This window comes from Tetrao urogallus (assembly GCF_951394365.1).
Source record: "Tetrao urogallus genome assembly, chromosome: 14".
Lineage (NCBI taxonomy): Eukaryota > Metazoa > Chordata > Aves > Galliformes > Phasianidae > Tetrao > Tetrao urogallus.
In genome coordinates this window covers 9,797,763-9,811,733 of record NC_136827.1, presented here as the reverse complement: position 1 = coordinate 9,811,733, position 13,971 = coordinate 9,797,763, and the positions used below count along the sequence as shown (strand labels likewise).

Here is a 13,971-nt window from a genome sequence, read left to right as displayed (position 1 = left end):
GAGCTCAGAACTTGCGCTTCCTGCGGCGGCCGGCACGGGCGGGGGGGGCGGGCGGCGGGCTGCCCGGGGGGGGGACGTCAGGAGCGGGGGGCAGCAGGGAGCACGCGCTGTGCTCGGCCTTCTCCTCATCCTCGGCGCCGTGTGGCAGCGCGCTGGGGTTCCGCTGCTCGTCTATTCCAGGGATGTGGGTCCCCGTGTCAGCACCTGCAATGGGAGCGTCGATCAGCCTTGGGGCAGCATTGCTACCTTCAGAGAATCACAGAATGGTCAGGGTTGGAAGGGAGCTCAGGGATCGTGAATCTCCACGACCTTCCCAAAGGCAGGCGCTCTGGGGAGCCCCTGAGCACACTGGGTACTGCCATGTGTCCTGCGGGGATGTGGAACAGAGCCTTAGCCCCCAAAGGATGCTTCAGGAGCATCCCAGACCTCAGAGCCACCCACCCACAAAGAGAGAGAGAGAGGAGAAGGGATGTTGTGCAGCCCTGAGCCAGCTGGCAGGCACAAAAAGCAGATTCCCACCTGCAGACTTGCTCTCCGAGAGCTCCAGCACGCTGAGGAGTCCCCTCTTGTGCCTTGCCACAACCTGTCAAGGGAGAAGAGAACACTGTCACAGCACTGCTGTAAGGGGCCACTCTGAGTGCCCATGCAGCACAGACCATGGGGCAGCCCTGCCATAAGGCAGGTGTTGGTTAACAAAGCAGAGCCCTGTAAAAGGGCAGAGCCACAGCCAGATGAGCAGTGCACAGAAGGGCACTCCTAAGCGCTCCTAAGGGCACTTCAGCCCTGCTGGCCCAGCAAAGTCCCCTCTCCTGACTGCTCCCTGCCCCAGAGGGCACTGACATCCTCGCAGCTGGGCTGGAGCTGAGCACACCAGAATGGACTGTGGCAGGAACCTGCAAGCCCGGTGCTGCCACCAGGAAGCTCTCCCATAGTGTGATCTGTTTCCCACTGAACTCCCACCTCAGCACAGGGCAGAGTCACAGGGGACCCAGAGCCTTGCCAAGCCGTCTCCAAGGGCCTCTGGAACTTGCACCATCCCCAGTGGCCACGGGCAGCAGCCCCACGCTCCAGGTGGCCACGGGGCACAGGGATGGAGTCAAACAGCTCCCAGAGCCGGTCACACGCACGGGCAGCCATGCCACAACAGTTCTCTGAGCCACACAGTGCTTGGCTGTATCCCAGCCAAAATCATCAACCAGAAATCTCATCATTTGCATCTGAATCCCCAAAGGGCTGAGGCCTGTGATGGATTTAAGGGATTATACGAAACTAAGACATCATGTTGCATCTTCATGCTGAGAATCACATTTCTGAGTGCAGGCAAAGCTGCTGTGTGAGGGATTTGCCGGCAGGAACCAGTGGGAAGGCTCAAGGACCCTCCCTAGGGGCTGCCACGAGCAGGAGCCGGCACAGTGGGGACCAACACCTGGTGAGCAACCGCACGCCAGCTGCTGCCTGCAGGGCTCCTGCTCCACCCCCAGCACGCCTCCCTGCAGCTCTCCTGAGATGCTCCAGACACCGAGTGGCTCTTCCCACTTTGTCTCCAAAGCCTTCCCCATGGAAGGGGATCACGACAGATACGCCCGTCACGCTGACACCGCCCTCCACGGTGTCTCTATTCAGCTGAGGAAGGCTGCAGGACCGTGGCTGCTGGCAGCAGGGCTGGCTGGCTGGCTGCCTGCTGGAGAGCTTGCTGGCAGCTCCGCTGGATTAGCTCACCCCTGGGACCAGGGACACGGCTCCTGCTGGCAACCCAGCCCCAAACCCAGTGCAAAGCAAAGGAGACAGTCTGCAGGGTTGCCCCTCACCTTGGTGCTTCGCAGCCTCCTGGTTCCCTGAGCTTGCCTAGCAGCCTGGAGGCAGCTGTCCACGTGCCTCTGATACTGCAGCAGTGGCACCAGTGACTTACAGAGGTAGCACTTCTCACACCTGCCAGGCAGGAAAGGACAGAGCACCGCATTAGGATTCACCCTGCGCTGGGCTCCCAGCCACCAGCAGTGACTTTCCTCCTCTGGACCGCGCCACTGAAAGATGTGTCACCAGATCGGGGCTGGCTCAGTGGGGTCAGGCCGGCACCAATCACAAAGACTGAGTGATTATCGGTTTTCCCTGCCTGCTCCTCTGCATCCTGCTGCTGCAGCAGCGGGACGGTAATCAAATCTGCTCATCTAACTATCTCCAACACTGCTGATTTCTCCCCAGACATAAAGCACCCTGTCAAAATCCACAGAAATGAAGTGCGAGGGCTTTGCAAAAGGGAGGTAAATTCTGCCTGAAAAGCAAACCGAGTGTGTTAAATCAGAGAGACATGTTACCAGGGCTGGATGAACTTGTCTGACTAGTAAATCAAGTCCTTCTCTGCACTGTCTCCATTTTCCAACATGCCATAGCACACACTCCTGCTGCAGGTTGGCACAGGTGCCCTCTCTCTTGCATCGTGCTCCTCAAACCCCCTCATTTGTGCAGAAGATGCCCAGGCTCAGGAAAACCGAGTGTGCCTAGGGAGAAAATCAGCCTGGGTGAAAGGAGATGGAGGTCAGGCTTGGATTTACACAGCTACAACCACTTCCACGCCAGCTCTCAAGAGGGGACCACGCCATGCAGAAAAGGGCACTGGTTCTTCAGGAGAGCATCCACCTGCAGTGCTGCTCAGGAATGGACCAGGAGCCCCAAGGAGCAGCCCCAGCAGCATCGTGTTCAGTTTGATAAGCAGCTCTCTCCCAGTAAAACTCACTCCAGGCTCCAAAATGCATATGGAGAGCCCCCATCGAGCAAAACTCTGCAGTACTTTCCCCATATTTTCTTTCCAGTCAGTGCTGATTACCCAGATAATGTGTCTAAACAGAAGCTGTCCTCTCTATAATTAGCCTAATTCCATTAGTGATGTTGCCATCCACTGTTTGTAACAGCAAAATTGCTTCCATAGCAGGGATTTTACTGTCAGATCCTCTCTTATGATGCTTTGTGTGGGTGGCAGGAGGAGGGGCTGCATGGGAAGAGATTAAACAAAGCCACTGCTATTCTGAAAGTCTAATTTAATTAAGAATATCACTACAGGTGCCATGTTGACAGCCTCCCCGTCCCGGCCTCCTCTTTTCTCAGGGTTACTGAGCTCCAATCCCCCCTAAGAAACCAGCTGAGTTGGCAGCATTTTAACTGCAGCTCCCCCACAACAGTCAGAGACCACGCACCCTGACCCACCGTGCAGTGGCTGGAAGGAAATTATTGCCAAAATCAACAATCTGAGAACAGCAAATTTCTTTTGTTTTGATATAAACATATATAGCACTGCGACAAGAAGCACTGAGCAAAGGCAGTTTCTTAGGGAGATAACACTACAAGGCCAGCATTTACACAGGGACAAAGACATTTCTGCAGGGACAAGGCAGAACTGGGGCACAGAAACAATGTTGGAGGAGCAGCATACCTACTTACTTGTCAGAACCTGAGGACGTCTGGCTGCTTTCACCACCTGCAGCTTTACTTTGTGACTCTCTCCGACCCCGAGTGAGCACTGGAAGCAAAACAGACATGGTTACTGCCATCCGTCCCCACCACCCTGCAGGATGTCCAAACACAGCACCTTTCAATCTCTTTCACTCAGCACTGCAGTTGAGCGATGCAAAGCGAGACAACTACTGGACTGGGATGGGCAGGCCTTCCTTCCAGCCAAGGGGCAGCTGGACAGTTTTCACAGGGATATGTAAGAAGTCATCTTTCAGGCCTTGGAAGACAGCACGCCGTGTCACAGTCCAACCTGTCCTCTGACAGAAACTGCTGAACCAACAGCACACAGCTCACGGTCATTTTAAAGTTGACACACAGCAGCACAACAGCCTGGGAGAGGAGATGCACCACTGCTCCAACATGGCTGCACTGCTCACTGCCAAAGCAAATCCCTTCCTGCCGTAGGGAGAGCGCAGGGGCACCAGCCTGCAGGTTGGGTAGGAGGAGGAAGTCTTGCTGGGAAGGGAAGTTTACAACATTCAGCCCTGCAGGCCATCAGTTCTCCTTTCCCATGCAAAACAGAGGGGATCTTTAGACTGCCTGCACACAGCTCTCGATGAAGAGTCGCCCGGCGCTGCTCTCCAATGGCTGCAGGGAAGAACCAGAGAATCACAGAACGCCCCAAGTTGGAAGGGACCCACAAGGATCTGTAGATGGCCAGAGAGACCCCAGCCCCACCAGCACGCTGACAGCAGGTCTGACAGTTTCTGCTCCTTTCACACACCCGAGCAGCCCTTCCAAACCTGCTCTCTGGGCATTTGCAGGGAGCATGTCTAAATGTTGTCTCTTTCAGCTGACTTCCTCTCAGCATATCTCTGTTGACACACCACCAGCAAAGATCCTTAGGGAGCACATCAGACAGCTTAGCTTGCTCCACCAGGGACATCTGAGACTCCAGCTCCACAGCAGCTGTCGTGGGACACAGGAGCAATGCACGGAGCTGCTGGACCGCCCAGGAAAATCGCCTGCCACACTGTGTGCAATCGGAGAGGGCAGAGTCCAAGCTACAGGCAAGGCAAAGCTGTGATTGTTGGCTCATCAGCTGTGATAAAGATGGGAAGGCACAAAATTTTGTGCAGCACAAAGGAAATCCTTCAGAGTTTTAGCAAAATTCCCTTTCCAGATCATTCCTGGGCCGCGGGCATTGTCTCATGGGCGACGGCTGATTCCAGCAGCTCGTTTCTCACAGGCGGACGTCTCATTGACTTGGCCTGGCCCAGATTCGAAGTGGCAGCCTGATGAGGAGGACTGATGGCCACAGCTAGCCCCCAGCCACCCAGCATGCCTGCAGCCCCACCGACATGCATTTGACAGCGTGCTGAAAGCTGCTCTCTGAAGCAGCGTGCACTTGTTAATATTCCTTTAGCACCGTTTCGGGAGCCTTGTGCACTAGCTCAGGTGTTAATCAGTTCTATTTTCTTTCAAAAGCAGTGAACACATCTGGCATAATGGGCCCATTAGAGATCTCTGGGACCAGCTTGCAGATGCCCGGGGAGGACCCCCAGCTGCGATGCTGACAGAAGCGTGGGGCAGAGAATGGGGACAGCGGTGCCAGCGGCTCTGGAGGCACAGCAGGGCTGGCCCCCACTGTCTGCATCCTTGGGAGCGCTGGTGAGGACAGCCCTGCCAGCACACACCAGCCTCCTTCCCTGCTCTCCCTACCAGCCACACTGCTTTACGTGCAGGACCCAGCAGTGGCAGGATTGCGGGCATCTTGTCTTTAAGAAGTGGTGAAGCTTTTCTCTGCATCCACTCCACTACTCTTTGTATCAGTGCCACTTTATTAATGTCATGAGGTTTTTAACTGCACCGGCACTGCTGCTGCTGTTGCTCTGAAGATTGACAGCTGCACCAGGTTGTACTGGGGCTTGGGGAAGAAGGAATATACCAAATTCTCATTTTCCCAGGCTCGCGTGGGAACTGGGAAGATGGGAGTGCATCAGCGGAGGACGGTGGGAACAGTGTGTTTGATGTGCTCAGTACCATCCAAGGCTCACATCCAGAGGGAAACCGTCAGCTTCATGCAGGGCAGCAGCAGGCAACGGCTCGGCAGCTCCGTGGAGATCCTCTCACACATGTAAGCCCTTCAGCTGGCTGCAGGAAGGAGCTGGAACAACGCTTCCGCCGCTTCACTCATTCACTTGGAATTAGCAGCAGTCACCGAGCTGGAAACCTGGGATGTGAGCCTTCCTCGGCCCAATGCCACAGCCAAAGCAACAGCAGGCCCTTCCTTTTTTGACCACAAGAAAATGGAAACTCATGATGAGATTTTCGTACTGCCCAGGTGTGCGGTGGTCTGGGCACCCAGCCAGGACAACCACGGACATCTGTAAGGGAAGGAACCGTAGCCCCTCTTGCCCAGCTACCTCATTGGAAAGCCTCTCCTTAAATACCAGCAGCCTGTGCTGGCCTCCTTATACAAAACACTGAAAGATTTTCTTCGCCCCCCTCCCCCATGCATTACCTTTACCATTGAATGTTATCTTAGCAAAAGGTGCCAACATGACAGCTCTGGAAGCACAGTCCTTTTGTCCCTGCACAGATGCATCAAGCTACTGTCTCACCTCTGCTGAGCTAAACCCCTGTGAGTTCATCCCAAATCCTGCTGATCAATCCATCAAATGGAACCTTTCTGTGAGATGTCTGTCACAGAATCACAGAATTGTAGGGGTTGGAAGGGACCTCCAGAGATCATCGAGTCCAATCCCCCTGCCAAAGCAGGATCCCTACACCTGTCCCTGTCTAGTCACTGGGACCTGCAGTGAGGTGCCCTACAAGCCAAAGGCATCATCGTACCTCTCCTCCGTGTTGTTTTCTCCTCCAGGCTCAAGTGCACAGCTCAGAGCACAGGGAACCACATGAAGAGCCTTGGCCCGAACAACACAAGCATTATGGCTGGTAAATTTGGTCTGTACAGTGAAAATATTAGAATAACTGGCAATGGAAAACCCAAATTCCTGTGATTTCGTCCCAGAACCATTGCTCAGCTTAGAGCCATTATTGTAGGCCACGATCTCCATTATTTGAGGCTAGTTTTCTTTCAGGGGGAATTGTTCTGAACAAGGCAGAATAGCAGCAGAGCAATTCCAAAATAGCCACCCTTACAATCATTCCCAGGGAGACCAGTCTGGAGGCAGAGTGGAAAGGCCAGCCTTGAACTGTGCCCTGCTGAAAGCCAACACCAAAGGAATGAACAAATTCTCTTGCACAGGCAAGAAGTTCTAAGCCTTCTCCTGATCACAGCCAGGATTCCCAGGATCAATGGATACGCTCACAATCCAGGCACACTTGGGACCAGCTTACCATGGGGCCAAAGATGCTTCTGCTGAAAGGCATACTGAGAACTCTGCTCCGTTTTGTAGTGCAGATAAGACCTTTATCAGGATGGGAGACAAACTGTGACAATTCACAATTTGCCCCTTTGCTTTAGGAGCTGGTTTGTGCCTGCGGAGAGAACTCCCCACCGGGATTCAGCATGCACAGCATCAGCTGCTACTCTGGCTCGTGTTATCTTAAAAGGACCCTTGTCACATCCCTAGTGATTCTGTGTAACAGGGACCACATATTTTAAAGCTACATCAATTCTGCATTAAGATTACAGGGTGAAACCTCTTCCTGCTAGAGGAATGTACATGTTACAGTTCTTGTATCAGCTCTGATTTGCTCAAATTGCTCAAACATCACAGATTTAGGCTGTATTTAATAACCTAGCATGTAACTGAAAATTACATATTCACAACCTGAAAAGTTAATCTTATTACAAGCTACCACTTTGATATTACCTGACACTGTGCTAACAGACTTTACATTTCAAGCAGCAGCTAAAACATAACTTATTGAATACATTGATAACCAACTGGTGTATTTGTTCAGTTAAGCTCTACAAAGGTTGGCTATGGAAACCTGACACAGAGAAGGTTGCAAAGAGGATTTAATATGGGCATTCTGACCACACTTCTCTGCCTCACTCTTCACATGAAGGAGAAAAAACTGAGCTCCCAAATCAATAGCTATCATTTTGCAATTTTGGAGGAACAAGAGGAAAACTTTCCTGCAATGCCTTCCTGCTGAACAAGCCATTTTTGCACACGCAAATGTCAGACTCATTGCACAGCAGAGGCTGCACTTGGAGCATTACAGAACATTCACATTTCTTGAGAGCCCTGAAGGATGCTCACCCAAATGGCTCTGGAGGTGCCATTTTCTACCACTGGCAAATTCTGTGCAGCTCCTCTCACAGTACGAAATAGATGTGTCTTGGTAGTACTGTGTGAAGTAGCCAGGGTTACATACTTGTGCAATAATCGGCTTATAGATCTTCCAAAGGACTAACAAAGAGGGCACTTATGAAAGACATCAGACAGATCTCTGTGAGGAAGGCTCTAGAAACCTCCAGAGTCTCCAACAGCGTTCTCCTGACCAGCCTGGAGACGAACCAAGGCAGGGCAGACAAACCTAAGTTGCCACATCACACACAAATACCCTGAGAGGAACAGGACTCCAGCACCTAGCTGCAAGCAGCAGGGAAGGGGGGACCAGCACAGAGAGCAGAGGCACAGACACAGCACATGGCAGACCTGGGCTGTCTGTGGCAGCATCCTCTCCCACGATGCCATTGCAGTACATGGCGTGCAGCTCAATCTCTGCAGCAGGGAAGCCTTGGTCACACAGTGGGCATGGAACGTGGTCAGCAGCCGTGTCGCTGCCCTCAGAGAGAGCACTGCCATCTCCACCAGCCTACAGAAGGGAAAAAGACAGAGAGAAAAGAGACAGCTGTGTTTCTTTTTCTTTTTTTTTTTTTTTCTGGTAACTGCAGAGCTGGAGTTGCTCACCTTTCCATAAACTCATTTTTTCTTGGAAAGTTTTATTTTCTTCATATACAGGTCAGAAATAAGACCACTGCCTGAGTAAACTGCTGCTAATACCCAATTCTTCTTTCAAAGGCAGTGTGTCCTGCTGAATCACGGTGACACCTCCCTGCACAGCCATGCACACCACTTAAGGCAAACATCACCTACACTACTGCTGAAAAATGGCAAGGCTTCCATTAATCAGGAAAGCTCAGAAGCGAAACTGATGGGAAATTCATGGGGCAAAGCGGGAGTTCAACACCTGACTTGCGCTCATCAGTTCCTGGACATGATCCACACTACAGGGGCTGCGCTGTCTGGGAACACTCCTCTGGGATGAAAGGAAGCTGCAGGGTCTCAGATCCCGGGGTGTTCCTCCACCTCCTCCAGAGGACGCTGCTGGAGCAATCAGAGGGGAAACAGAGCACAGAGAGGGGCAGCCCATGGCACACAGCGCTGCTAACAATGGCATTTTGCCAGGGCAAAATGTCACCACTCGCGTTTGTTCGCTGGGTGCCACTCTCACTTACCGGCACTGTCTTTTTGCATTGGTTACACAGCTGCAAAGGTGCTCTGCTACACACCCACAGAGACACAGACTGCTCCCTACGCTGTGCATGTTTCCAAGACACAGCAGACTGCTGCCATATCACTCACAATTAGATCTCTGCCTCATCAGGCTTGCTACAAAATCTCTTCCTATTTAAGAAAGAAACATTTTTCCCTCCATTAAAATAAATATTTCAGTATTAACCATGTAGAAGAAACCTGAAGGGAAATAATAAAGGAGAGCTGGTTGTTCTTGGGGCTAAGCAGAGACATGCAGTCACTATGCAGTAAAACTGCTGCCCGCATCCCTTCAGCGGTGTAATTTCAGGGAAGCAGCAACCAGGGCCAGCCAAGACGCTCGGTGCTGCTGGAGCACGTTGTCACACATAACACTGCTCTGGCAAAGGAGGGTCTGATCCTGAGCATCCATCCTCATTTTTATGTCCCAAAGGGAAGGACGGGGCTTTGTTGACTCGGAGGAGCGGTGCAAGGGTCTCACACTGAGAATCAAATCAGAAAACTCATTTCTCCCCAACGCTGTCTGACAGGCTATGGACTGACCCCAAAAACCACGCACTCATTTCCAGGGAGACTCAGCACCAGATTTCTACGGAGGAGTTGCCATCAGAATCCCTCCAGCCAAACGCAAGCTGTTGCAGCGCATCACTCGCAGCATTAGCGTTTGTACCCTGCTCTCACTTCTCAGTGTCACTACATCCTGTGAAGTCCTCACCGCGGCGCGTTACAAAGAGGAGTCATAAAAAGCAGGATGTGTCAACTATGAATGATCAGATCAAACCTGCGTTATTCTGGTCTGACAACGCAGCAAAAAAAGTGATGGGAAAAGCAGCAGACGCTGCTCCTGCTAGCTGCCATTTTTAAATCAGTCTGAGGAGATCACTGATTCCACACACCCTGCCCACCTACGTTCGGTGGTAAATCACTAATTTTAAATGGAAATGCAACGTTCTGTAACACAGGACACCAGAGCCCCAAACCCGCGTGTACAAAACCTTGCGGTGACAGCCTGGAAAACCTCGACTGCAGAGCCTCTCCTCTTTAGCAGAGAAAATTGCCCATAGGACACAGTGCTTGCAGCCAGCAGCCAGCAGCCAGCAGCCAGCCAAGAGCGATGCTGGAGGCTCGGCTCAGGAACAAGGCTCCTGTGCCCTGGCTCAGCAGCTGTGACGAAGAGCTCCGTCCCCACGGTCCAATGCTTGCTTCACGCTAACTGCTGATCCATGCGATGGCTGCTTCCCTGCAAGGCTGCAGGCCCAGGGCTGGTACCTGCTGCCAACGACCACGCCGTGACAATCCCTGGGAAGCGCCGTGCTGCTCGCCTCGTGCCCAGCAGCTGTCCAGGTGAAGGTGTAAGACCCAGGGGCACGCTCTGCAAAGCAGCAGGGACAGGTTAATGCCCTGCCGCAGCCAAATGGGTCACGACTGTGCCCTGGGGGCTGAGGATCTGTGCACAGGACTGCTGCAGTCTCTAATTGACTGAGCAGTGCTCGGAGATACCTGCAGAATGAAAGGCACACGAGAGCAGAACCTGGTTTATTAAGAGGCCTGTGACAATGAGACACGGGAGCTGCAGATGCACTGTACAAGCTGCAGGTTTCCAGAGTGAAATTTCCACAAATGAATCCTCTTGTCAAGAGCTGTATGATACTGTATTCATGTACCCTGCCAGAGGAGTACTTGGCAACCCCTTTGATATCACTCTCTAAATTAATAGACAAACGGAGTTTTATCAAAAGCAGGAACTGAAGTCAGATGTCGCTACAGTGACAGCTGCAAGGCAATTGCTGCACAGGTGTGACAACACAGGGAAAGCAGCCACACAACAGCGCACATCTGGATTGGGAGGTAAGAGAATGGCCCTGCCACTGGCTTACTGCTGCTGGGAGCTATCACTGCATATAAATCAGGATTCTGGGGCTCAGCTCATTCTCACTGGACTGTAAACCACCAGCAGCCCTCAACACCTCTTTGTTGTCTTTATCCCAACCTCTTGGAGAGAGTCTTTAGATGACAATGTCATACAGAGGACTGTAACGGGGCAAAATGTGCCATAATATGGGTGGCTGAGATTTACTGGGACCCCTCTCACAGCTCCTGGGATCCCTCTGCAATCTTGACTCCCACAGCACTACTCTTCCGACCCTAGACAAGCAACAGTGCTGCTGTTCCCAGTGACAACGTCCTTCAGCACAGCAGTTGGTGCAGCATACAAGAACAAACTGGAATTTATAACAACTCTCTAGCTACAAGGCTGAAAGGCTCCAGATGCAGCTGAGCACAGCCCCTAGCCAAAGGGATCGGAACTATGAAGCAGCAGAGGAAGTGGGAAGTGTTTACAAGGATGCCACCCAAATCCATGCACCCGGCTACCAGGGGGAAGTGCTAGCACAGCCCAGCTGAAGAAAGCACCACTGGAAACAGAATGCTTCCCCAGCTCCAGGCTCTTTACCTGCATGGGTGCATCTTTGCTGACCGAGGGAAGCTCTTCTCTCTCCGGCTCAATGCTTTCCGATGGACTCGGCTGGGTCTCTGCAGAAAGACAGCTCCATGTCAGCACAGGTTTGCGGCCCCCAAACCTTCTTCTCATTTGTTGTCGCAACTTAGGCATTTCACAGCTTCAAAATATTCTTTAGACTTCTCACAAATGTTATCAGACAACGTGCAACAACACAGTTGGATGAGGGGTTAAGAAGTCACAGCACAACGGTGTGAGGACAAAGCCACTGCAGCTTTGCAGCTTCATGGGGAGTGAGACCAGGCACAGGGAAAGCACGTGGGATGCTTGCTGGGATAGAGACAATGCAAGAACAGTACACAGCTCTATCTGAGAAGCAAGGCAAACAGAGCTCCCATCCTGCGGTCTTCAGACCTCCATGTTTTCCTTAGCAACAAAACATGCCTCCAAGCACGGCTGCTATGACCTCCACACAGCTGCTCATCAGAAGGAGAAGGCTCTTCGTGAGCTCCTTCCCCTAAAGCTCTGAACTGGAAAATCTCAAACATGATAGGAGAGCTCAAGGAGGGAAAAAGAGATTTGGCCCCACACAGGTTTAATTAATTCATGACAGAAATTATTTCAACTGTCATGCTTTACATATATTGACAGTGAAAAATGTGACAATTTATGGATAGCATTGCAGAGAGCACACCTGGCACTTGGGAATCTCTTGTGCCTATCCAGCAGCCAGCACCTAGCCACCCCTGTGCACAGAACTGGGATGCTGCCTTAGTGGAAAAGGGTCCAAAACCAGGGGATCTTACCTGGATAATTCCAGCCCGGATAAACACTGCTGGAAAGGAAATTTTGTTTGATTCGAACAACTTGAAAGTTCTCCCTTTTTCCCTGAATTTTATAAGTGTAAAATTTTCAGTTCAAACCTCAGAACATTCCCAAGTGCCTCTCACCTGGGCAAACAGAGATCTCTTCTTCTGCAGAGTTTTCTCTGGCAATGTCTGGGCTCCTCTTACTGCCAAGCGGGGTCAACGTGCAGATGCTGCTCCAAACAGGAATGTAATATAAATCTCCCATCCATCAGAGTGACAGCACACACCTGCCTGCCTTGCACAGCTCACACAGCTCTGTCATTTCCAGGTGGTCATTATTTGATAGCCAGAAACGATCAAGATAACAGAGAAGAATACTGGTATGAAATGCTGCTTAACCAAACCACTAGAAGAACTTTTTTGGCTTAGAGAGGTCCTTGATAAGAAGACATAAAGGATCAACAGTGAGCTGCTCACAGCTGCAGGACCTTCCTGACTCTTTCTGCTCTTAGCTCTGGGGGCTGTGCAGGTATCAGCACTGGGCTGTCTGACCCTCTGAGGAAGGGAATTCTGAGGGGGAAAGGCACAGAGACGCAGCACAACACTGGGCTTCCCTGCAGCAAAGCTGCACCAGGCACGGCAGTTCCCTGCAGCATGCTGTCCCTCTCCCTTTAACCTTCTCCACTGTTTTTTTCCCACCAGCACAACACAGTGTCTTTCTGGAGCAGGCAGGCATTGCTGAGCGAGTCTGGCACCCATGCTGACACTCTCAGCATTTTGTATGGCTTCCTGATTAGTCTGATCAAGTATGCAAGAGCACACTTTAAAAACATGAATCCCCATCCTGACAAACAGAAGATTTATTAAGCTCAACCACAGGCCTCAGAGAGGAGAGAACAGCCACCGCTGATTTATGATAAATAACAAAATTCTGATAGGAAATCACAAGTGGCTTTTCTCTCTAAATAAAGCATCTCAGAGCATTTGTTATGAATCCAGGCTGAGCGTGTTTTACTCTGTGTCTAACATCAGGGCTCACTTCAAAAGGACTCACACAACACAACTTGCTATGACATTTATGAAATGGGCTCATCAATTTGAAGTCAAACCGCATTTCTTGCTACACCAACTATCCCCCAGTAACAAAGCCTATAATCATTTATTAAAGCCCCAATCTACCATGCTCTGCACACAGCACTGAACAATCAGGCCAAATGGCCTACAGGAAGCAGAGGGTTTCCTACTCTGCAGATTGATACCAACTATTTGGGCCAATACTGCCAGATCTAAGGGAAGATGACCGTTCTGAAATTATGAAACCCAGCAAATAAAAGAACCATAAGACCATCTACCCTCTCCTGCAAATTACTCCTTGTGTCCTCTCCCACTCGACCTTCCTCTCTCACAGCCTTCGCTGCTGTGCTGCATCCCACAAGAAGGAAGAGGGAAAAAAAAAAGGCTAGACTTAAATGTGAGGAAAATCGTGTTGACTTGTCCCACACCTGTCATCTGCTGAAGTGGCTTTTCTGGAGCACTGCACTCTATCTTTGGCTGATAGGCAGTGCCGTCTGGCTTCCTCCTCCCTGCTTTCCTCTTCAGCAGTACAGCAAGAATATAAAAATACACACAGAATCCAGTAAACCATTCACTGTGCTGCATATGTGCCTTCAGACAGCCCACGTGACTGCACTGCTCTAACTCACCTTTAGCTCGTCTACCCGTCTCTCCAGCTTTACTGTACCATGTCAAATTAGCTGCAGAGGGTAAGGATCAAGTCCTC

General features: G+C 51.4%; 1 protein-coding gene across 1 annotated transcript in view; it reads right to left on the bottom strand.

Moving 5' to 3' along the window:
• Nucleotides 1-4: 4 nt before the first annotated feature.
• The window catches only part of UIMC1 (ubiquitin interaction motif containing 1), a gene marked incomplete at both ends in the record, with an annotated part of 29,819 nt that continues 15,852 nt past the window's right edge, over nt 5-13,971 (bottom strand). Inside the window, 7 exons of the mRNA XM_079542449.1 lie at nt 5-204; nt 520-583; nt 1,809-1,929; nt 3,436-3,514; nt 8,085-8,244; nt 11,377-11,456; nt 12,333-12,421. Of these exons, the coding sequence (XP_079398575.1) occupies nt 5-204; nt 520-583; nt 1,809-1,929; nt 3,436-3,514; nt 8,085-8,244; nt 11,377-11,456; nt 12,333-12,421 (793 nt within the window). The remainder of the gene's footprint in view (nt 205-519; nt 584-1,808; nt 1,930-3,435; nt 3,515-8,084; nt 8,245-11,376; nt 11,457-12,332; nt 12,422-13,971) is intronic.